General features: G+C 42.6%; 1 protein-coding gene across 1 annotated transcript in view; it reads left to right on the top strand.

Annotated features, from left to right (window-relative positions):
- Window positions 1-25,373, top strand: part of adgra1b (adhesion G protein-coupled receptor A1b) — a 270,459-nt gene that overhangs the window by 98,483 nt on the left and 146,603 nt on the right. The window contains exons 9-12 of the mRNA XM_080450479.1: window positions 1,546-1,768; window positions 3,658-3,807; window positions 6,228-6,389; window positions 6,800-7,060. Of these exons, the coding sequence (XP_080306605.1) occupies window positions 1,546-1,768; window positions 3,658-3,807; window positions 6,228-6,389; window positions 6,800-7,060 (796 nt within the window). The remainder of the gene's footprint in view (window positions 1-1,545; window positions 1,769-3,657; window positions 3,808-6,227; window positions 6,390-6,799; window positions 7,061-25,373) is intronic.

Genomic DNA, 25,373 nt, shown 5'->3' with positions numbered 1-25,373 from the left:
GTTTGACTGTACCTCAAAACCTGTGGAGCATGTCTTTCTCTCTGCTCTGCATTTCATCAAAGAATCAACAATATGCAAAGTAGTCTGTTTGTGACTAAACTGTCCATCTGCAGTCTGGTCTATGGAGTGGAACGTTTCTAAATCCCTAACATTGACGTTGAGACGTTAATGTCTGACACACACACACACACACACACACACACACACGCACACGCACACGCACAAACAAATCTTCAGTGAGGAATGCCTTGTCAAAAAACCATCAAGTGCTAAGTAATTGTTAAAAATAGGTACCAGCACCACAGCCCACAAATACTGCACACTGACAGATGCCTTACTTTTGCCCCATCATCTATCACTGGCTCACGCATGGGAGGGGAGACTGATGTCTTTCATACTGTACAGTAATACAGTATGGTTCCCAACCTGTTCTCCTTGGAGTGCACCCCCCCCCTCCCCACACTCACTCACACACACACACACACACACACACACACACACACACACACACACACACACACACACACACACACACACACACACACACACACACACACACACACACACACACAGCCATAGCCGATCTACAAGCTCACAAGGTGTCGTATTGTGACGCGTTGTGAGCTTGTAGATCGGTTTATTATTTCTACACAGTGAAATCCTCAGTATATATATATATATATATATATATATATATATATATATATATATATATATATATATATATTCGCAATATAATGTAATGTACAACCGATTGAGCATGAGTAAATTTCAACTGATTCACAGGTGCTTCTGCCCAAAACTAAATTTATTCTAACTTGAGTAAAAAAAAAAAATAGTTCTGGGTAAACTCCTATCAGACTTCTGAAGACATGAAATGATTTACTTCATATCCGATGCCATCTTTAATTACAATGCTGCCAGGTCCTGGGGGACATGATGGTCGCTACAGGATACAATGGAACAACATTACTAGCCACAGCAACACTTTGGATCCCTCGTTTTCTTTTCACTTCTTCCAAGCTATATTATTTCATAACGTGATATTTATGCCCTTTTCGTGAAGAAGTCCACATAAAAAAAAATATTGTGTTCATTTTGATGATCAAGTTAAAGTGGCATGGATTAAAGATCCAGCTTGTCTCCCTAAGTAACTTCATTCCTAAACTGTCAGTCATAACAATAACTGCTATAACCTTTGTCCTGGGCTAGGCTATACTGCTTTTCCCCCCCCTTTTTTTTCAATAATATTAATGCAAAAACAGATTTGTTTGCATTTGCTCCCCCCCCCCCCACATATTTTCATATTAAAAAAGTGCCATATATCGTATCGTATCGTGAAATTAGTGTATCGGCACACCCCCTAATAATGACCCAAAAATGCAAGTTATGATTTTGTGAAACATGTTTACAATTCTGGACTACTTCCAAACAGACTCACGCCATCACAGGTTGGACCTCGGGTTGGGAAACACTGCAGTATATAATGCTGTGTATATCTTGAGGTGCCCTCCTCGACTAATTTGGATGTCCTCTTTTTGCCAGGTGGCCGAAGACCCTGGCCGGCATCCTGGCCTTCCTGCCCTGTGCGCCCGCCACCTTCGGCTCCGCCCCCCACCCGTCGGGCGGCGCTCCTCATCACTCTCCCACCCAGCGGGAGAAGAAGGCGTGGCGCCGCTGCGACCGGAGCGGCCGCTGGGCCGAGGAGGACTACACCCAGTGCCCCTACGCCAGCGAACTGACCCGCGTGCTGCACGAGCTCACCCAGGTATGAGGCTGCAGCTCTAGAGATTATCTTAGTGATTTTTCTATTTTTCCCAGCATTTATTATATATATATTAACCCTTTAAGACCGAGAAAGCATCATTTGTGTCATTTTAAGATTTCTTTGGCTATTAAAAAATGTATATTGTGGAATTTTTTTTATTCTTTTTTTAAGCGAACATTTGTTCCAGGGACCCCCTCCCCCCCAGAAGCAAAGATTTGAGTTACAAATGTAAGCTTAAAAAAAAAATCTAATATTTGAAAAAATAGCAGATCTACAAGCTCATAGCGCGGCACTCGGTGCCGCGCTATGAGCTTGTAGATCTGCTATTTTTTAATAGCCAAAGACATCTTAAAATGACAGATGCGTTGCCTTCCCGGTCTTAATGGGTTAAAAAAAAGCATTTATATATCAATTAATTAATTAACCACCTAAGTGCTATTTTATACTTCATTGCACAACAGTGTCGTGCAAAATGTGTGAAAATAGCAGATCTACAAGCTCACAACGCGTTGTGAGTTTGTAGATCGTCTATTTTCACTATTTAGTTTGAGCTTGTAGACTTGTAGACTATTTTCACTGTATATATATTTTTTTTTTCTTAAAAAGGGATCGATTATAATCTTTTTTTTCTAAAATGAGGGATTAGCAATTATTTTCAAAATGGTTGCATCCGTACTATCAGTTACACATGGGCAGAACAAAGGTCACGTACATTTCCAAAATAGCTCTGACATAATTTGTGTGCGTGCGTGCGTGTGTGCGTGCATGATTTGTTTTTTAGGTCACACTATCTTAAAATAAACACTCAGTGCTCTTTAACAATTGGACATAATGATTAGACCACAAAGTAATATTTTATTTTAATGAAAACAGTTGGCGTTTTTATATTTAGCCTGATAAACCTGTTTTGACCATTGGCGCTGTTGTATGCCTATTGGCAAATGCTGTCATAACTCAATGACATAATCGCTGAGTGGTAAAGACTGACTGGTGTCCCCTAGCTATTGGTTTCTGTTGAAGTCTCTCATTTTTATCTTGTGAGTTCTTCTCCATTGACTCCCCCTAGAAAGGTAAGACACTGCCTAGAGCTCTGGAAAATAAGTACATTACACTCCTTCTCAAGTCTGCAGCGAAACACTTTGCTGAGAAACGAAATGAGGCTTCATAAATGTGCATTTTAAAAAGAAAACAATGTTAACCTTTCTTAATGTTAGTTGTGTCAGCTCTTACATACCTGTGCCTCCTCCATAGTCAATAGACCGTAAAATGGCAACATTTTATGACTTTGCAAACCTAACAGGCCTAGCCTCAGACAGCCCTATAGATGGGTTTCCGCGCGACGTCATCACAGAGCAGAGTGTGCAATCTGCGCATGCGGGAGGTAGAACGACCCGGAAGTGCCATTCACTCTATTGTTATTTTCGGGATTTAGATAGGCATAATGCTGCTATTATAGGCATAATAGGCATAATGCTGCTATTATATACAGACAGATCCAACTTCCGACAAATCATTTTTATTGAGTAAAGAAGATATTACAAACTGCATCATTTAATCTACTTTCATTAAACCCGGTGAAGACCATTTATTTTATCAATGTACTTTGGCCAGAGCTGCTGCGGGTAATAGCGCCCTCTACAGGCTCTTCCCTCCACTGCGCGCGCATCATCCTCTCTTGTTTACAAACGGGAAACCCATCTATATAGTCACTGTTCATTCACTCGCCATAATGAACTTGCTTAGTTGAAGGCACTTTCTAGTGTGTGAAGTTTCCATTTGTCAAATGGAATTGGAAGATATAATGACAATTTGTGTGACAATTACACTGCAGACCATGTTTTCGCATTGACCGAACGCCTCATTTATGAAACCTTTCCTTGTTGTTCCAGATGACCATCAACACTTCCAATGCTCAGCCTTTAGGCCGGCAGTTAGTCGCTTTCACCAGCAGGGCGGCGCACTTCACCGACGTCATGGACGTCATCTTTGTCACACATCTCGTGGAGAGGCTGACGAGGCTGCTGGAGCAACGCAGAGACGTAAGGAGGAGCACGTACTCGTGCACACCACACACACACACTCACACACACACACACACACACAACCACTCTCTGCCACAATGCTTTATAACGTGCCTGACCAAGTGACCACTGCTCATTGTCCATTCCAAGAGCGACGGCGTAAAGATAGACAAAGCGTTTCCTTTGGACGGGCTGTTTATAGTGCAGTGAATGTCATAGACGGTATGAATGTATGCATGAGGCTCTCTCTCTCTGCTCTGGTCGCTTGGCTAGCCTACTTGACTCCAGCTCCAAAATCCCAGACCCTGCATGGCTGCTAATTTCCCCATTTCAGTTCAGCACGGCAATCTGCTAACATGCAATTTAGGGGCACTGCACATTATTGTTAGCTGCTATTCCTGTCCCGAGATTATTTATGCATTTCCTCACTCAGGCGTTTTCTGAAAGCCATGATTTGCCGTTGCCCTTAAGGAGGAACGAGGGCAGGAATAAACATCTGAGGTGCAGCCTGGAGAACAGTTGATGAGCTAGACTTTAAATGGATGGTATATATACCCACAGGTTCTCCAGAGCTCAATTTGAGTAGGTGAAAAAGCGAGCTCCAGCGGATTGCGTGGGGAGATAGAGGCTGACTTTCAAAAGCCATGGCAACAACACGCTGCAATTTTTTGGCTTATAGGAGCAGCAGGGGTTCCCAGACGGTTTCAGCCTCGAGACCCAAAAGATAAAATTGGTGTCTCCCTGGGACCCCGAAATTTTTTAAAATAGCCAATCTGCAAGCTCGCAACGTGCCGTGACACGGCGCGTTGTGTGCTTGTAGATCTGCTATTTTATATCTGACACACACACACACACACACACACACCAACTAAATGTATGGCATTTTTTCCCCTTAAAACAACATTTCTGGAAAATAATAGTTTATAATGTTTCGAAATAAGAAAACAATTATTTGTAGGAAATGTACACAGGGAAAAAAATATTTGTACTCACAACCCATTAATTAACCACTTAAACCCCAGCATCCCTATTGTGGGGAAAGCTTTTGCTATTTTGTGAGCTTGTCGATCTGCTATTTTCCGCTAAAGCTTTCCCCACAACGACAGAAATCAGAAGAGACACTAGCATAGAGCCCTGAGGGACTCCGGCAGGTAGGGGTTTAATAAGTGGTTAAAAATTTTTGCTTGTGAAACACTGGCTTAGAGCCTGTCCAATCGATTCCAGACAGCTTAACATTTCCCCCTCCTCCTCCTCCCTCTTGCTTACAGTACGGTGATGATGGACCTGAATGACGATTACACTCATGAAGATGTATTCTTTCTTTTTTTTTGGGGGGGGGGGGGGGGCTGGTTCCATTTTTACCTTAGGTGAACCTATCCTCCTGTCTCCCAGTCAGTGTTGCCATATTCTGTGAGAGAAACAAGCAACCAGGTCTAGGAAAACCAGCCCAAAAAAAGCGACTATGGGCAACATGAGCACTTTAACATATACATCAGCTATTTGAAAATAGCAGATCTACAAGCTCACAACGCGTCGCGATGCGACGCGTTGTGAGCTTGTAGATCGGCTATTTTCAAATAAAATCTTGCAGGGAAATTATAATAAGCTGATCTGGCAACCCTGCTCCCAGTGGCCAGAGACAGTCAGGCCGACAGCAGACATGGGTGTTTAGCTCTGTCTGTAGATGGTGCTGGAACACATTGGTTCTCAAAGTGGGGTCCGGGGACCCCCAGGGGTCCTTGAGGGGGGTTCCAGGGGGTCTCCCTAGCAATATATGTGTTAATATAGCATCACGATAATTTTAACCACTTTAACCTTTTATTCTTTGGCTATTCAAAAATAGCAAAATATACAAGCTCATAGCGGCACTACGAGCGCTATGAGCTTGTAGATCTGCTATTTTTGAAAAATCGTGAAAATTTGGGAACGTTTCGATGCAAGGGAAGGGGGGAAAAAAAGCAGGAATGGAAAAAGTAAATGTGGCCCCACTCCACTCTTGCCAACCAGAGAGCAAACAAGTGGAGCAACAGTGAAAAGTAGGTGTGAATGACATGACATGACATGTCATCCCAAGGAAGTGATTATGGCCCATTGGAGCTGCTAATCTAAATTAAATCTCGCCATAATGAATGAAACCATCATCTTGTAATTCTGACTGCAGATTATGAATGTGTCTGCTGCGGGAATGATGGATGTGTGTGCGCGTGCATGCCTGCCTGCGTGCGTGTCTGTCTGTGTCTGTGTCTCAGTGTGTGTGTGTGTGAGTGTGAGCACACGCCGAAGCACACAACAGTTACCACTCATGTACACCCTTCTGCGTGTGTGCGTGTGTGCGTGTGTGTGTGTGTGTGAGTGTGAGCACACGCCGAAGCACACAACAGTTACCACTCGCACATGTTCATGTACACCCTTCTGTTTGTGTGTGTGTGTCCACACAGTTGGGGGACTACATATCGGACATAGCCAGTAACATGATGCTGGTGGAGGAACACATCCTGTGGATGGCGCAGAACGAGGCCCGGGCGTGCACGCGCATCGTGCAGTGTGTGGAGCGCATCGCCGACCTGGCCCTGACCAAAGACCACCAAGCCATCTCCAAGGTGCACGCACACACACACACACACACACACACACACACACACACACACACACACACACACACACACACACACACACACACACACACACACTCCACCCACACGGACAGCTGCAGTCAGGCAGAGGTCAGAGGTTGATTGTGTGGCAATCCCCCTCGCCGCACCCTTCATCTCACTCCTTTGGATAATGAGAAGTTAATTTGCCCCAGTGCTGATAGCTGGAATGTGGTACAGGAAAGATAAAAAACAATCCCCTTTTCCTTATTTCCTCTGGCCTCACTCACGCTGACTAAATCCATCTGATAAATTAACAATATGGAAATGTAAAATGTAATATGTAACACCCACATCTTTTTCTCCCTATACCTCCATTCCTCCCTCCCTCCCTGCCTGCCTCTCTCTCTCTCTCTCAGGTGTCTGCCAACATCGCTCTGGAGGCCTTTCTGATCCGTCCGGCTAACTTCCTGGGTCTGTCCTGCATGGCCCTCCAGCAGGCGCCCTCCTCGCCCCCTTCGTCGCCCCCCCACCAGGGCGACGGCTCCTCCTCCTCCTCCAAGGGTGACGGCAGGGACGCGAACAGGGAGCACGGCGGAGACGCCGCGGGGGACTCGTTGCTCAACTTCAAATGCCACACCGTCAACAGCAGCGGCCCGCCCGCCAATCAGCTCAGTAAGGTACAGTGAGGGGTTAAAATGAAATACCGTTACAACGGTGGTTCTCAACCAGTGGTCTGGGGGACCACCAGTGGTCCTTGAGGGGGTTCCAGGGGGTCCCCAGCTAAATTAACAGTTAGGAACCAAATTGACCCTTATGTGTCTGTAACTCTGAGAGTGTACAAATGGAACCAAATGGACCCTAACGGGTCCATTTGGTTCCATTTGTACACTCTCAGAGTTAAATGAATACTGATGATGATGATGATACTACAGTGTAGGGACCCCCAAGAAATCAAAATGGGTTGAGTCCCTGGCATATCTTTTCAAATGGGGGTCCCTGGGCTAATATGTGTCAATTTGGGGGTCCTTGACACGAAAAAGGTTGAAAACCACTGCGTTACAATGTAAATGGTGTTAAACCTTTCCTAAATGCGTCTTTTTTTTTCCTGTTGTTAAATTCTTCCATAGATTGTCTACAGTCAGGTAAAAAGAAAAAGAAAAATCTATATTTTTTTGAAAAGCCACAGTCGTTTTGTATTTTTGACACTATAGCAGAGCTCACGGATACAAAGGAGGGAGACTGAGAGAGAAAGAGAGGGAGAGTTTGTATAAAATCGATGGAGAGAAAGAGAGATGGGAGCGAGTGTGAAGTCTGGACTTCCGAACATTGAGGCACTAGCTACGTTGGCCTCAACGATAAACCACTGTCGTGGTGGACGCTACGCGCGGTTCAAGAGTGCGTGAGAATCACCGCGGTCTGTCCCCTTTAGCGTGTTGTTGTCCATTCATCTCTGCAGGGTGACACCCCGTTTGGGGGCGTCCTGGCATGGCCGTAGATCAGCTCCGTGTGATAGGTGTGCCATTGGAGGGGGAGCCGCGGCGGCTGTGAATGGGACGGCGATTTGGGAGTCCGTGAATGTGTAGGCCACTCCCCCGTGATGGATACGTCCGGCCTTGTGTTCCCTGTCATATTAAATCAGACACGGCCCCGCCGTGGCTCCGGCACTTTTGGCCCTTTTACGAAATGACAAAACATCCATGGCAGAGGACAACGCGCCAACCTCCACTTGCATCGTAGGGGCGTGGCTTCAAACAGTGGGTGTCTCTACGATGTGTGTGCACATGCACGTGTGTGCACATTGCGGTTCTGTGCGTAGTTCACAGTGAAATCCTCAGTGTTATTGATTGATTGAATAGCAGTGGTGGAAAAAGTACTAACATTTATAAGTAAAAGTATCAATACTGCAATGCAGAAGTACTCTGTTACCAGTAAAAGTCCGGAATTCAAAATTTACTTGAGTAAAAGTACAAAAGCGTTGGTATCAAAATGTACTTAAAGTACCAAAAGTAAAAGTACTAAAATGTTTGAAAATAGCAGATCTACAAGCTCACAACGCGTCGCGATGCGACGCGTTGTGAGCTTGTACTGTAGATCGGCTATTTTCAAATAGCCTATGTATAAAATAAAGTGGTTATTATAATGTAATACTTTATATCTGCAAAGTAACTAGTAACTAAAGTTTTAAATAATTGTAGTAGAGTAAAAGTAAAAAATTTGCCTCTGAGATGTAGTGGAGTAGAAGTAAAAGTACTAGAAATTGGAAATACTCAAGTAAAGTGCAAATACCTCAAAATTGGTCGCCGACGTCACGTTTTTAGAAGCCCAGAGTGCCAATGACGTCGCCGACGTCATGATTTTTTTTTTCAGAACCCAAGATATCATGATTTGAAGATTTGCTGCTCCATTCACTTCTTGTTTAACTTCTTACTAAAAAAGCTGTATCTCGGCTCCTAAGCACTTTTTTTTTTACAATGTATTTTTGGCCTTGGCACAGGGGTGATAAAGCCAGAAATAAGTTTGGCACTGAATGAGTTAAGTACAGTACTTGAGTAAATGTACTTAGGTACTTTCCACCACTGTTGAATAGGCCTACATTAACACATTGGGTGCCAGAGGTTTATTAAAATATTATACGTTGAGTGCCAGCATTTCTTCCATCCACTTGCGTTATACATTTCGTGCTGTGAGAAGCCCCGACGCGGAAATGCATGTAAACAAAGCGTGCGTGCGAGACGGCGGAGGGTCCCGACTAACGCCTGGAACAATAATATTTCCAACGCGACCCTCCATTGCAGCGTGATCGCCGATCGAAAACGGCTCGTTTCCACCACATTAAAAAGAAATGGAGATATTAAGCTTTTAATCAAGGAGATAACATTGAAAACGCCGACCGGAAGGATTTTTGACATGGAGCCTCATCCAGCCTCTTCTTCTCAGAAACTGCTTGGGTGATGTCAAAGTTTCGTTTTAGCGCCCCACGTGGCCCACATGTATAAAAATAGAATTGGGTCAAAAACGGTCCGGACCGTTTTCGGCACTTCTCGTTTGGACCCTCAAAAACGGTCCGGACCGTTTTTGGCATTCAATGTGTTAACACAATCACTTTTTTGTAATTCAGATGTTTATTGATTTTTAACAGTACAGGTACAGTAGTAGAGTCAAATGGTAAAAGGATAACGCAAGGTTCTAATCTAGCCTGACAGCGCATCGCGGGTTCGAGTCTCCTGTCCATCTCTACTTAACTATAAACTATAAATAAAGAAAATAATATATATTAAAAAAAAGAAGTACGGTATAACACAAAAATCCTGGGGCTTGCTACCATTGTGGTCCATTTTACTCAATTCATCAGTAATGTGTATAATACAAACCAAATACAATACAAACCATGAGCTGGATCAACTCAGATGATTGGAGCCTTTTAAATTTAATATAGAACAGGGTGCAAGGCAAAAGAACGACAACGTTTCGATGTCAGATTACATCTTCGTCAGGTCATCAAACATTTAACGATACAAAACCTGTTGGGATAAAGCTCAGAGGTATCATAAGGTATATTTACTGAGAAAGGAGGGGTGGGGGCGGGGGACAGAGGATTCTACTATCAAGATGTTCAAGGAGTTAAAAACTATGTTCACTTGTATTTTGAGGACAGAAGAACCTTCTGGTAGGTCATTCCACATTTTGGTGACAGCATAGTAGCAGCACTCGCTCTAGAGAAGTGGTTCTCAAACTTTTAGGACCCCCAAATTGACACTTACTGGCCCACGGACCCCCATCTGAAAATATATGCCAAGGACCCCCATAAGAGAAGGTTTTTACGGCTCTAGCAGTGATTCTCAACCATTTTAATTTCAAGGACCCCCAGTTTGACATGCATTAGGCTACGGACCCCCCATTTAATGGCATTTCTATCTCTGGGACCCCCAAATCATATTGTAAAATCAATGTTAATTTAACTCTGAGATGACAAAATTTGTACACTCTCAGAGTTACAGACCCATAAGGGGTCAATTTGGTTCCTATTATCATTTAGCTGGGGACCCCCTGGAACTCCCTCAAGGACCCCTGGGGGTCCCCGGACCCCACTTTGAGAACCAATGCTCTAGAGAAGTAGTTTGACAGGTATCTGGTCACTGATCCTCTGAGTATCTTAAAGACCAGACCCGCATTGAGAGATGTTGATCTATGTCTTCTTACCTTGAGCCAACCCAGACTATCAAAGTGAGCTGGGAAAAGGTGAGTCCTGGGGGAGAGAGGCCTGGTAGTCGTCTTATTAGTTTGTTTTGAGAGGTCTGCAGTTTTGTGTTTAGTGACATTGAGATGTTTGTGAACCATGAGGTGCAAGCATAGTCGAAATGACATTGAATGAGGGCTCCGGCTAGAGTTCTCATTGCATTCTTGTTGATAAAAGAGGAGATCCTGCCCTTTGGTTGACTTTTCATAATCTTTGATGCCATTTTTTTCACAGGAAAGTTTGTTATCCAAAATACAACCCAGATAAGTTACCTATACTTTACTTGTGATTACTACATGGTCACCAACTGTGACCGTAAAGTCTTGGGACTTACTGAGGTTAAATGTAGACCCAAAAAGAATGGATTCTGTCTCTCCGAGGTGTAATGACAGTTTGTTATCAAGTGTGGATATTGTCGAGCTCAGAGCTGAGGGCTTTTTGCAATTTGTACTTGTCCGAGACTAGAGTGCTGAGTCATCCGCGAACAGGAACAAATTGCAATTACATGCTTTTCTACCTTTAGCTTATTGTTAGTACAGTGGAGAGAGGAAACAGGGAGCGAGAACAGCGGAGTGACATGCAGTAAATCTGCCGCCGGGCTCGAGGAATCGAACCTGGGACACACCGTCAGGCACCAAAGCCTATGGTACGTGCCTTAGCCGATTTACTTACAGTACATGTGTACTAAAATGTAACCATTTGGTTACATTTGCGGACTTTCAAAGTTAAATGAACACTGAGGATTTTACTGCGTACCTGTTAATGTCATTGAGAAAAAAAGTGCAAAAGAATATCGTCACACTCGGGTAGACACCTTGCATGCCCAAAACCATTACCATGCAGAAATGCTGTTCCATTGTATATGTATATTTGAATATACTGTTACACATCTGCAAGCTCAGAAGGTGTCATGACGCGAAACGTTGTGAGTTTGTAGATCAGCTTTCGCTGCTAGTGTACGACACTGTCATACATAACATAATTTAAAAGATTGAAATATGAAGATACAAGGTTTCTGCGACCAGTATGTGTCTGTTTGCCTGTACTGCATTTCATTATACCTTCCCCTCTGGGGTTTGGGACTGATGCGCATGTATTTGCACGTGTGCTAGTGCTATGATTGTGTGCGTACATGTTAACGGCTGTGAGAGACAGCAAGAGAGAGAGAGAGAGAAAGTGTGTGTGTGTGTGTGTGCGTGTGCGTGTGCGTGTGCGTGCGCATATCTGTATGCCTGCTACATATCCGTCATCCCTGCTCCTCTGTGGTGAGACATGGCACGTCCCTGTGGTTTGTCAGCGATTACAGAGCTTAGTCAGGTTCTAGCTCCAGGCTCTGTGTGTGTGTGTGTGTGTGTGTGTGTGTGTGTGTGTGTGTGTGTGTGTGTGTGTGTGTGTGTGTGTGTGCGCGCGCGCGCGAGTGCGTGTGCTTCACTGGCAGCTGAGCTGAAACGAATGGACCATGGGGACTAGAGTCACTACAGTCCCCTAGAACAGACACAACAAATTGGTTTAGGCTAACCTGCTGATGAGCTCTACAATGCGCAAACTTTATGGACATTATTTGTGATTAGCATACCAACCAAGAACGGATCTCAGAGCAGCCGTTGTACACTTCTGTGCTCACCGCAGGGAATCAAACCTATAGCAGATTGATGTGTGCTATACTATGGACGGGCAGCTGTGCACATTCAGTGCACATTCCCATGCCTTGGCGTGCCGTGCACCTATAGCTGTCTGACTCCAATTGACAGCGCCAAACTCCCAGTTTCACCAATTAAATGAGAGTGTGTGTTGATGCCAGTGCGCCATAAAACCTCTAATTGCCTCGTCTCCAAAAGCAGCCTGTGTCTTATTGTAGCCTGGGAGAGCTTCGTATTTGAGCAAATGTACTAATTTCTACAGCATATGAAATGCCTTCTCCATGTGTTTTGCTATTTTGCTGGTGATAAAATCTGAATGAGAGCATAACTTGCAGTCAACTATGAGACACGTTTTGACTTTTATGTTAACAGAGTCGTGTAGCATTTTATTTCTTTAAATGATCCATGAGATCATGTTGAGCTTCAGTACCGCTGCATTGCCCAGGATCAGTGGTGGGAAAAGTACTCAAATGTTTTACTTAAGTAAAAGTATCAATACTGCAATGTAGAAGTACTCTGTTCCAAGTTAAAGTCCGGAATTCAAAATGTACTTGAGTAAAAGTACAAAAGTATTGGTATTAAAATGTACTTTATGTACCAAAAGTAAACGTACTAAAATGTTTGAAAATAGCAGATCTACAAGCTTGTAGATCTGCTATTTTCAAATAGCCTAGGTATACAATAGGGCTAAAGTGGTTAATGTATGTTTTATAATGTAATGATTTATATCTGCAAAGTAACTAGTAACTAAAGATTTCAAATAATTGTATTGGAGTAAAAGTACAATATTTGCCTCTGAGATGTAGTGGAGTAGAAGTATAGACAATTGGAAATACTCCAGTAAAGTAAAAGTACCTCACAATTTTACTTAAGTACAGTACTTGAGTAAATGTACTTAGTTACTTTACACCACTGGGATGCAGGTAGGGGTCTCAGACAATTCGGCGCCACTGAGGATTCAGATGGAACTAAAGCCGTCTTTCCCCTCTCAATCAGGATTGTAAAGGGCTGCCCGGGCCTTCCATAGCTGTGTGCTGTTGTTGACCGCAGAGCAGCTCAGTCGGGGGGGGGGATTGTTTCTGAAAGGTGCTTTGGATGAAACAGTAATTGTTGACAGCGGGGGGCTTGTGTCTAACCTTCAGAATAGCCCCATCATCTACCTCTCACTTTCAACCTCTATCTCTGTCTCTCTCTCGCATTAGTCCACACAGTATGGCTTGAGCATTATGCGAAACAGCACTCCAATTATTGGCACTCTACACAAGCCTATTGGCAGTTTACATAAGTGGCAGGTGCCGTGTGACATGTGCATGTTAAGAATAAATGAATGGCTTGCAGTGACATTGCGTCAGATGTCAATACGCCATTAGGAGCAATGTGATGTCTCCATTGTGGTCTGAGAGGGGGGCGTGGGCGTTGCTGTTGCTGTGTCAGATACAGGAAATAAAACAAGCCCCAAAGACTTTGTTTTTGGACCTGGAGCTGCTCTCAGTGTCAGGGAGCACATTAAGGGCCATTAAAGGCCATCGCGCATTGGACACCGATCCGTTCCAGCTGCTTACCTCTCATCTAGCCCCTTAACCCGTTAAAACCGGGAAACGCATCGGTGTAACCTCTTTAACCATTATTTTACACTTTGGCTATTAAAAAATAGCAGATCTACAAGCCGAGTGCCGTGCTATGATGAGCTTGTAGATCTGCTACTTTTGAAAGATCGTGAAAATGTGTGCAAATCTTTGAATATATATAAAAAAAATTTAAAGCGAACATTTGTAACTCAAATCTTTGCTTCTGGGGGGTCCCTGGAACAACGTATGTTGAGATGGGGGTTCACGGCCAAATACATATCATTTTGGGGGCCTTTGATATGAAAAAGTTTGAGAACCACTGATTATATTAACATAAGTTTTTTCAAAAAACTGTTAGGATTTAGAAGACATTTGTAGAATCCCCAGAAGCAAAGATTTCAGTTACAAACGTTCGCTTTCCAAAAATACATATATTAAAAGATTTGCACAAATTTTCAAGATTTTTCAAACAGTAGCAGATCTACAAGCTCATAGCGCGGCACTCTGTGCCGCGCTATGAGCTTGTATATCTGCTATTTTTGAATAGCCAAAGTATAAATAATGGTTAAAGTGGTTTAAAATCTAAAATTACTTTCCCTGTCTTAATGGGTTAAGTGGTGAGTAGCGAGCAGAGAGGTCCTCACGTGGGGCGACAACAACACTCAGCCCAGCTCTCCCAGTATGAGGGAAAGCAGGCCAACCATTAGCTTTCCCGATGAAACAGAGAAAAAAGGAAAGCCTTTAAGAATGCAAAGCAAAGGGTCGGCCCCGTAGCTCCTCATTACTCCTTTAGTAGAAAGATGAGTGATGAAGAGTTCCCAGTAAATTTGTGGAGAGACAAAATCCGTTAATATGTCAGCAAGTCAGCGACACAGAAACAAATAATTCACTATTTTGCACGCGCGCGCGCACACACACACACACTGAAGAATATCAAATGCCATCAAAAGACATGAACGTTGACAGACAGGCCTAAATGTGAAAAGAGATTCAATGAATGCTGGCGAAATCTGTCTTGTCTCTGTTGTCACCTGAGACTTGAAATACCTAGCTAGCGGGTATTTAAAGAGAGTGGCACGGGTTTGCAGAATGCATTGTATATGTGGTGCAGCGAGGTGCTGCACTGCCATTCATTTGACATGTGTCTGTCTGCATTCCCTGCAGAACGATACTCTACGCACTGACCTCTTCATGTCTGTTTCATTTGAGCTTTATTTACGTCTTACAGAAGTTAAATGGAATGGAATGCGAGCAGAGCCAAAGAGGAATGCTTGAATCCCCGGACCTAACAATGCACATCGCTATACAGTAACATCACAACAAGCGCCGCCGTGCGAATAATGCACACACTGAAGAAAGGGAAGTGAAAATATTTTGTGAACGGTCCTAAGAAGGGGGCTCTACTGTTGATTAGTGGGATAGGTCCCCAAAGCTTCTACTCTAAGCCGGGACAATTTTTCTTGCTGCTCAAGGCCACTCTGGCATAACTGACTGACTGACTGATACTGTATACGTTCTTGTTCTCTCTCTTTCTCGCACTGGCAGAAGCTATCAGGACCGTTTAGTGCTGTTCTACATCCAACTGAACTAAGACACACAGCTTATGGCCCTGCTGTGACCACGCCGTGCCAAATAGTGTCTTCATAAAACACTGCCGTTGCAGCAGCAGTGTTTTATGCAGGTCACCTTGTCACAAATACATGGTTTATTCTCCACTAAATGCAGGGGGAACAATTAACCCTTTAAGACCGGGAACGCGTGTAATTTCAAAATAGCAGATAATACAAGCTCATAGCGCGGCACCGAGTGCCGCACTATGAGCTTGTAGATCTGCCATTTTTTGGAAAAATCCTGAAATGTTTTGCAAATCTTTGGATATGTATATTTTATAATAAGCGAACATTTGTAACTCAAATATTTGCTTCTGGGGGGTCCCTGGAACAACATATTTTGAGATGGGGGTCCGCAGCCAAATACATATGATTTTGGATGGGTCCTTGACATGAAAAAGTTTGAGCACCACAAAAAAACATGTTTAAAAAAAAAGAAAGGCTTCCCCAGAAGCAAAGATTTGAGTTACAAATGTCCGCTTAAAAAATACATATATTCAAAGATTCGCTAAATTTTTCACGATTAAAAAAAACATTGCAGATCTACAAGCCCATAGCTATGAGGTTGTATATCTGCTATTTTTGAATAACCAAATAAATCTTAAAATGACACAGATGCGTTCCCGGTCTTAACGGGTTAAACCATGTACAGGAGATGCACAGTGCTGTTGTGCATTATATTTAGATGCACCCATGCATGCATATAGGCAGTCGGGTGAGTCAGTCAGTCAATCATTCGGTAAATTCAGTTGCTCACTCACTCGCGTTGAATGCAAACTCTCCCTGTTTTTCATCCAGCATACAATTCCTTCCTAATTGGCAGGGAAAACACTAAAATAGCTGTGACTTCTGGTTACTGAACTTTTTCAAAAGAACCACACTCAAAGAGTTGAACGCTTCCCTCTCTCTCTCTCTCTCTCTCTCTCTCTCTCTCTCTCTCTTCCATTCCTCATTTCAGCGCGCAGCAGTGAGTCGGCTTTGACGCGCGCTTCAAACAGACTATTTAAATATGGGGAGATCAGGTGCAGCGCGCATCGAGGAATCTGCGTCGAAAAAAATACTGTTTTGTCAATGTGTACAACTTTTAAGTATGGATACAATTTCCTCTGGTTTTGCAAAGCTATTGGCATGGATAAGCACTTCCCCGTGGCGGACACACTTTCAAAGCATATAAATGAATCCTTCATACTCTTAATAGAAAACATTATTTTCCCTCCAGATTTTCAGGTGACATGAGGGCAAAATGTCATGGTCCTCAATCTGGGAAAACCCAGTTCTGCCATATTTACTATATTAAGCAAGAGTTGTTTTTCATTGAACTGATGGAGAACGTTAATACTGCAAATGATTTGGGTTAATTTGGTTAATGATCATTTTCTGTGTGGAGTTTGCATGTTCTCCCCGTGTCCCCTAGGGTAGGTACCCTCACAAAAAAACATGCAGTAATCCTGGTCTCTATACTGCCTCCCCCTGGTCAGCCGGGGCGCCTGATGGAGGGGAAAGGAACTGGTTGGAAATAACGTGTTCCTTCCACGCGCTACGTCCAACCGGGGAAACTCCCCCCCCCTGTCGGGTGATAAGAAGCGACTTGCTAGCTCCTCGTGCATTGAATGGAGGCATGAGCTCAGTTCTGGGCTCTCCCCAGGCTGGCAGAGGGAGAGTAGCGCCCAGGATTACATAGGCAATTGGCACAGGGTGAAAAAATGGGTTACAAAATCGTGGAAAAAGATCATTTTGAATACTTAATCACGATTTTACATCAGCTGATGTTTCAGATGCTCCATTATATGCTCAGATAATAGCTTAACGATATCAGAACCGATTCTTACTGTTTTATAGGTAACGTGTCACTTTAATTGCTTTAAAAAAAAAAGAGACTTGCACACATGTATTTTCCGCACAGCCGACCTTTAAATCACACACGCTTAACACCACGGTGTCCCCACGTTTTGGAGCCGATTCAGAGCTAATTACCTAGTAATTACACCAACATATGGCATGCTAACCCCCATTTCCAAGATATTGGACATCAGTGCTGAGCTGATAGCCCAGCATGATGCACACACTGAGGTGGAGGATGAGGTTAGAGCAATATTTACCGGCTCAGGTCTCCCCTTGCCTTTTTCATTGACAGGTAATTAGTGGAGCCTTTAGGCTGAAGTGGTGGGGATGTTCCCACCTTTCTCTGTCTCCTCAGATAGCCTCTGTCTGCTCCATGGAGCTATGCTGCTTTTTAACCCATTGAGACCGGGGGAACGCATAGAGGTGTCGTTTTAGATTTTAACCACCGTTGTTTTATACTTTGGCTATTCAAAAATAACAGATATATACTACTATCTATACTTGTAGATCTGCTATTTTTGAGAAATCTTGAAAATGTGCAAATCTTTGGATATATATATATATGTTTTAAAGCAACAACCAGCAATCAGATTTTTGCTTCTGGGGGTCCCTGGAACAAAATATTTTGAGATGGGGGTCCACAGCCAAATACATAACATTTTGGGGGTCCTTGACATGAAAACTGTTAGGATTTAGAAAACATTTGTAGAATCCCTAGATGCAAAGATTTGAGTAAAAAAAATTATATATTCAAAGATGTGCACATATTTTCACGATTTTTCAAAAAATAGCAGATCTACAAGCTCATATGAGCTATGAGCTTGTAGATCTGCTATTTTTGAATAACCAAAGAAATCAAAAAAGTACACACAGACACGTTCCCGGGCTTAACGGGTTAATTACGCCCACCCACCGGTGTGAATTCTAGTGTTGTGGGCGGTGAGTTTTGTTTGTATTTCTGTGAGTGTTGCTTCAAATACATTTTTGCATTCATGTGGGTTCTCTGTGGGGTTGTGGTGTGTGTGTGATTGTGTGGTCTTATGTTTTGGTGTGCTTTTCTGAATTTCTGTTATGTTTTTGTGCGTTTCTGTGGTCCTGTTACTTGCGTGTGCGCGCGCGTGTGTGTCTCTGGGCTGTGTGTGTGTGATCTATTTCTGTGTCTGTTTTTCTTTTCTTTTCTGCATGTGTGTTCCTGTGTCTGCGTATCGTGTGTGTTTCGGCTCCTGGGGCCACGTGTGTGCGTGTGTGTGTGTGTGTGTGTGTGTGTGTGTGTGTGTGTGTGTGTGTGTGTGTGTGTGTGTGTGTGTGTGTGTGTGTGTGTGTGTGTGTGTGTGTGTGTGTGTGTGTGTGTGTGTGTGTGTGTGTGTGTGTGTGTGTGTGTGTGTGTGTGTGTGCGCGTGCGTTCACACGTGTATCAGCCACCCTGTGGGTTACAACTGCACCAGGGGAGCCTGTTGCAGTAGAACAAAGCCAGGGGCAGCAACGCGATCAAATCAATGCTCCGCGTACAGTAAGCATGGGTGTCGAAGACAACCAAATATGACCCAATTCAGCAAATCCAGCGACTTCTCTGTTACATGCCCACGATTACTCCCTCCTAAATTCAAAAAAGATAAAGGTGCGTTGCATACAATTTTAACATAATCATTGGAGGATTTAAAGGAATTAACTTTGCATTAGCGGTGCAAAGATCTGCTCATTAGCACCCTGACCTACAGTGCAGCGTTGGTCTCCTTGAGAAAGGCAAGGCAGATGGAGGGGGAAATGCACCAAGACTGCTGCATTTGATGTGCAAATGACTTGAGGTTAATTGTACAGTGTGTGAGCTCTGCAGCAAGTCTAAGTTGGGCATTAACATTTGACAGCCATTAATGTTTTATTAGTTTATGTTTATGCATAATAGATACTTTGTGCGTGTGCGTGTGCGTGTGCGTGTGCGTGCGTGTGTGTGTGTGTGTGTGTGTGTGTGTGCGTGCGTGCGTGTGTGTGTGTGTGCGCGTGCATGCTGATGTGAGCATGACTTTTAGTTTGTGTGCATATTATTGAACAGTACGCACCAGTGGTGGAAAAAGTACTCAAATGTTTTACTTAAGTAAAAGTATCAATACTGCAATGTAGAAGTCCGGAATTCAAGATTTACTTGAGTGAAAGTACAAAAGTATTGGTATAAAAATATACTTAAAGTACCAAAAGTAGAAAGTACTCATTATGCAGAAGGTACCATTTCACAAGTTTTCAAATGTATACAATCTTTTGAAAATAGCAGATCTACAAGCTCACAATGCGCTGCATTGCGACGCATTGTGAGCTTGTAGGTCCGCTATTATCAAATGGCCGAAATGTACATAGAGCTGAAGAGGTTAATGTATGTTTTGTAATAATAATCAAAATCTACAAAGTAACTAGTAAAGTTTTCAAATAATTGTAGTGGAGTAAAAGTACAACATTTGCCTCTGAGATGTAGTGGAGTAAAAGTACAACATTTGCCTCTGAGATGTAGTGGAGTAGAAGTAAAAGCACTGAAAATTGGAAATACTCCAGTAAAGTAAAAAATACCTCAAAATTGTAGTACAGTAGTACAGTACTTGAGTAAATGTACTTACAGTTGTTACTTTCCACCACTGCTACGTACAATTTAGGCACTTAGCTGACAATCTTATCCAGAGCGACTTACTGTATGAAATCAGAGTAAGCAGTGTACTGCAGTGGTGGAAAAAGTACTCAAATTCTTTACTTAAGTAAAAGTACCAATACTGCAATATAAAAATACTCTGTTACAAGTAAAAGTCCAGAATTCTAAATTTACTTGAGTAAAAGTACAAAAGTATTGGCATCAAAATATACTTAAAGTACCAAAAGTAAAAGTACTAAAATATTTGAAAATAGACGATCTACAAGCTCACAACGTGTCGCGATGCGACGCGTTGTGAGCTTGTAGATCGGCTATTTTCAAATAGTCTATGTATAAAATAGGGCTAAGGTGGTTAATGTATGTTTTATAATATCATAATTTATATCTGAAAAGTAACTAGTAACTAAAGTTTTCAAATGAATGTAGTGGAGTAAAAGTACAATATTTGCCTCTGAGATGTAGTGGAGTAGAAGTAAAAGTATTGGAAATTGGAAATACTTAAGTAAATTAAAAAATACCTCAAACTTGTACTTAAGTACAGTACTTGAGTACATCTACTTAGTTACTTTACACCACTGCTTGTGTGTGACGTCCGCCTCTCAGTGTGAGTTATAAGCATTGACAGACTTGTGAGTGTGTATTGCTGCAGGTGCATTGTTTCACCGCTGTAAAGGCATATAGAAATTGTTGCCTCATCCCCAAGGAATTGCATCTTTTGGCTCGGAGAAGCTGCGTGAAATAAACAGGCCTCTGATGCAGCAGCAGTGAAAGGCCTTGAATGCTAAACACGCCGTGTGAGGGGAAAAGGGACTGAGAGACCGAGACGGGGAGGTGGGTGGGAGACGGAGAAAAAAAAAGAGAAGTGAAATTGAGAAAGAACGAGAAAGGATGAGAAACCGTGGGAAAACGACAAATAAAGAAGCTGGGAAGAGAAATGAGAGGCGGACAGGCAGAACACGGCCAGGCCAAAGAGAGAAAGAGAGAAAGAGACAGAGATTAGCAAAGGAAGGAGGTGTATAGAGTGATTCCGAGGGCAGGAGATTGAGAAAGAGAGAAAATTGCTCCAATGATGGTTTGAGATCAGGAAGCCCATGGGGAGATCTGTCCACTTCCACCACATGAAGGATGGTGGTAATGTGCTGCCCTTTAGTTGGAGAAGTGCAGGCAGCAAGTCTTTCCTATCTTTTGTCGTTTTTGGACAGAGCAGATAGCCCTCACAACTCATTTATATGTCTCAACCCCTCTCCCAGCACGGCCATAGCCCTGATACTGTAGCTCTCCTGAAGAGAACCAGGGGTGGAAAAAGTACTCAAATGTTTTACTTAAGTAAAAGTATCAATACTGCAATGTAGAAGTACTAGTAAAAGTATTGGTATTAAAATGTACTTAAAGTACCAAAAGTAAAATGTTTGAAAATAGCCGATCTACAAGCTCACAACGCGTCGCGATGCGACGCGTTGTGAGCTTGTAGATCGGCTATTTTCAAATAGCCTAGGTATAAAATAGGACTAAAGTGGTTAATGTATGTTTTGTAATTTAATAATTTATATCTGCAAATTAACTAGTAACTAAAGTTTTCAAATAAATGTGGTGGAGTAAAAGTACAATATTTGTATCCGAGATGTAGTGGAGTAGAAGTAAAAGTATTGGAGATTGGAAATACTCAAGTAAAGCACAAATACCTCAAAACTGTACTTAAGTACAGTACTTAAGTAAATGTACTTAGTTACTTTCCACCACTGAAGAGAACTCATGCCACACTGTTTTAACCGCCACCCCCCCATCCACACCCTCACCCACCCGTCCCTCTTTGATCACACAGTCTCTACCTGGCTCTCGCTCCAGTAGAATACTGACTACTGAGTGTTTTTGTCATAACCCTGTTGAATCAAATAGTATTATGCATTGCAAAGTTTGAATGCTGTATTCACCAAGCCTATAGGCCCCCTTTTCACTGTGTTGCCCTATGCAGTTTTTTTTTTGTATGCTTCAGAATAATGCTTCTGTTGACTCTCTGCACACCACCACACTGGAGAGATGCGGGTGCAAATCTTCGTCTCAACTCTCCGCGTTGCTCGTAGTATAGACTTAGAAAAAAAAAAACGCCTTATACAAAAACTCTTTCAGGATAAACATCTCCTGATCATTTTGGTGCGGGGAAACAACACAACAAAACACTGTTATCATTCTAAATGTAATTAATGGTCAACCTTTGCCACAAAGCTGGCGAAATGTAATGTTACTAGGCCGCCCTATGAGGCCTCTATAGGCTGACAAGGTATCGTAGCGGCTTTAGTCATGCCCCCCCCCCCCCCAAAAAAACAACAACAAACAAACGGGAAAAAAATCAGAATCATACAACCTATCATCGACATATATATTTGACGCCTCAGTCTCAGTGATAAAGTGGTTTAAGTGTTATAGTCTAGTATAGGCATTTTCCTCTCTAGACATCAATAACCCTCTCACTTTCTGACTAGTAAAGACCTGGGACGCATCTGTGTAATCTACAAGCTCGTAGCGTGGCACCGAGTGCCGCGCTACGAGCTTGTATATCTGCTATTTTTGAAAAATCTAGAAAATGAGTGCAAATCTTTGAATATATATATATTTTTTAAAGCGAACATTTGTAACTCGAATCTTTGCTTTGGGGGGTCCCTGGAACAAAATATTTTGAGATGGGGGTCCACGGCCAAATATATGTACATTTTGGGGTCCCTTGACATTAAAAAGTTTGAGAACCACTGACATAGCAACATAAGTTTTTTCAAAAAACTGTTAGGATTTAGAAGGCATTTTGTAGAATCGGAACCTCAGGCCTTAATGGGTTTATCTCTCTCTCTCTCTCTCTCTCTCTCTCTCTCTCTCTCTCTCTCTCTCTCTCTCTCTCTCTCTCTCTCATATACAGTATGCAGTACGTATGCAGTATGTCAGATGCGTGTACATAACAGAGGAAAAAAACGATACATTTTCATCCACTTTTGCTTTTCATACTTCCATTGTTCATTGAATGGAGCGCAGCATATCTCCTTATTTCATTGATGTGTACAGCACATTAGAAGAGACTGGACGACGATCACCAGCATAACCATGACAAAACTATACTGATGTAAAATCACTGCCAAAAGGGCACGTTTGCCATCTTTTATTCTGTACCAGTGTCTGCAGTGCAGTACATGACACGCCTCCTGTTTGGAATGCTGCAGCTGTGTCAAATGACATGAGGTTCCTATTGGACAATCTCACAGAACACAAACAGTAGAGTTTAGACCTCACTAGGCTTGGGCCCGGGGGCGTACCTTTGTCATAACATTTATTACAATATTGCTACATTTTATGATGGATGCATGAATTGATATTTGTCATTCAATCATTCATTTAAATCTCTGTTTCACTAGCTCCTTCTCCTTTCTGCCTGTCGGTCTGTCTGTCTTGTCTGTCTGTGAGACCTGTTTCTCTTGTCTTGCTGGCCTCTGTTAATGTTTATCACCACCCGAGCGGCCGAAGGCGAGGGATTATGTTTTCGCTCCTGACCGATCGGCGTGAAACTGCAGGCACACTCCCAGTAGGCCAAGGAAGAACCTGTGTCCCAATTTTTCTAATTGGCCTCATGGTGGCGTTATAACCGGCCAATGTACTGTAGGGCATTTTTTTCTCTTTTTTTTAAAACACAGTTTTTGGTACTACTCAGATTAGTATAGATTTCGTCCAAAGCTCATGCATCTCTGTGGTCACGTAATCATGATGAAGTATCTGTCAGCTTTTTCAGATTCCCTTCTGGTTGGCTATGATTGGCTAATTTGGCTTTAAAAACTAGCGGGAGGGGCCCGTTTTGCACAAAAAGCCAGCAATCATGAATGCAGTGTCTGATTGCCATGAAACTTTGCACACACACTGCCAGTAGGTCAAGGAAGAACCTCCCCACCCCAAATGTGTCATGGTCACGCTATAACAGCCCACTTCACAATACAGTTCAACATAAATCTTTTTTCCCTGGATTCCTTGGATCACGTCGCAACTCCACATACTGTATAGGCCCCGGCCCTTTCATATATGTCAGGGTAAACACAGCTGTAGCTAATAAAAGTTATAGTGATGTAGGTGTACTAGTTAGCAAGCACTGACAATACTATTGACTATGGCCAGTGCTTGTTCTTCGGCACACCTAAATCTCATTCATTTAATTGGTTGCAGCTGTCTTTACCCTATGACATACTGTATGTAATAAGGGTCCATTGCCAATCATGAGGCCTGTGATGAGACATGAGTTGAATGCAGTGGTCTGCAGTGGTGGAAATGGACTGGATTCGCTTTGGGAACTCTACTTGTCACACATGCACGCGCGCGCAGCGCGTGACGATTTTTTTTGCGGTTCTGGGCGGATTGGGTTCGTTTTTTCCGCGGTTCTGGGCGGATTGGGTTCGTTTTTTTTCCAGTTTTTGGTTTCTTTATTTTGGTTTTAGGGTTAGGATTAGGAGTTAGGTTAGGGTTATGTTATTTAATTCATATATTTTTGCCTGATTTTACCAATTTATTATCACAAAAAACTATTTCTGCCTAATAAAATATTCAAACAAAATGGGTTTATACTAATGTATTTTGTGGATTATATTAGACAATAACTAGGCGGTTAATTTCGCGGATTTGGGTACTTTATATTGTTTTTTTTGTTACTTTATTTCGGGGTTAGGGTTAGGGTTAGGTTAGGTTTATGTTATTTAATTCTTTTTTTTTTTGCGGTTAATTTCGTGGATTTGGGTACTTTATTTTCGTTTTTTTGTTACTTTAATTCGGGGTTAGGGTTAGGGTTAGGTTGTTTAATTCTTATTTTTTCGATTGGGTGCCCCTGATTACTCAATAAAAATACCTTAAAATTATACTCGAGTACAGTACTTGAGTACATGTACAGTACTTAATTAGTTACTTTTCACCACTCTCACTGTCAGCGTTAGATTAAAATTACTTACTCACCTTCTGCAAAGATTGTCTTGGTTTCAGAGAGCAGAGCATGGTTGTAAATATGAACTTTTGCCCCAAACTTTAAGTCTTTATATTCCATATGTCCACGTCCGTGTGTAGCAGCCTTGTTTACCTTGTGTGTGCAGCCGCTTGCTTGACGACGTAAAGCCTACGTTAGTGCACAGTGTGCACTAACGTAGGCTTTACGTCGTCAAGCAAGCGGCCACAGAAGTCTGTTTCCTTTCAAAGCGATGTGCATTTCAAAATAAGAGTTTTTTTTTAATCTATACTTGAAAAGTGTTATAATTCAACACGTTTTATTTTGAAATACTACTGGAAATAGAAGTAGCCATGTAGCCTAGTTGAAAAAATAAAATACTTGGAGTGCAGGGCTGGTCTGGGACCAAAATTCAGCCCTGGCACTTTGGTCCGGACCAAACGTAACTATTAATTTGGCCACGCGACCCGGAAATGACCGTAATAATCCTAAAACGGGAGCGAA

Source organism: Gymnoscopelus braueri, assembly GCF_963280865.1.
Source record: "Gymnoscopelus braueri genome assembly, chromosome: 14".
Taxonomy (NCBI): Eukaryota; Metazoa; Chordata; class Actinopteri; order Myctophiformes; family Myctophidae; genus Gymnoscopelus; species Gymnoscopelus braueri.
Note: the sequence above shows the minus strand (reverse complement) of the source record. Positions and strands in the feature narration are given on the sequence as shown.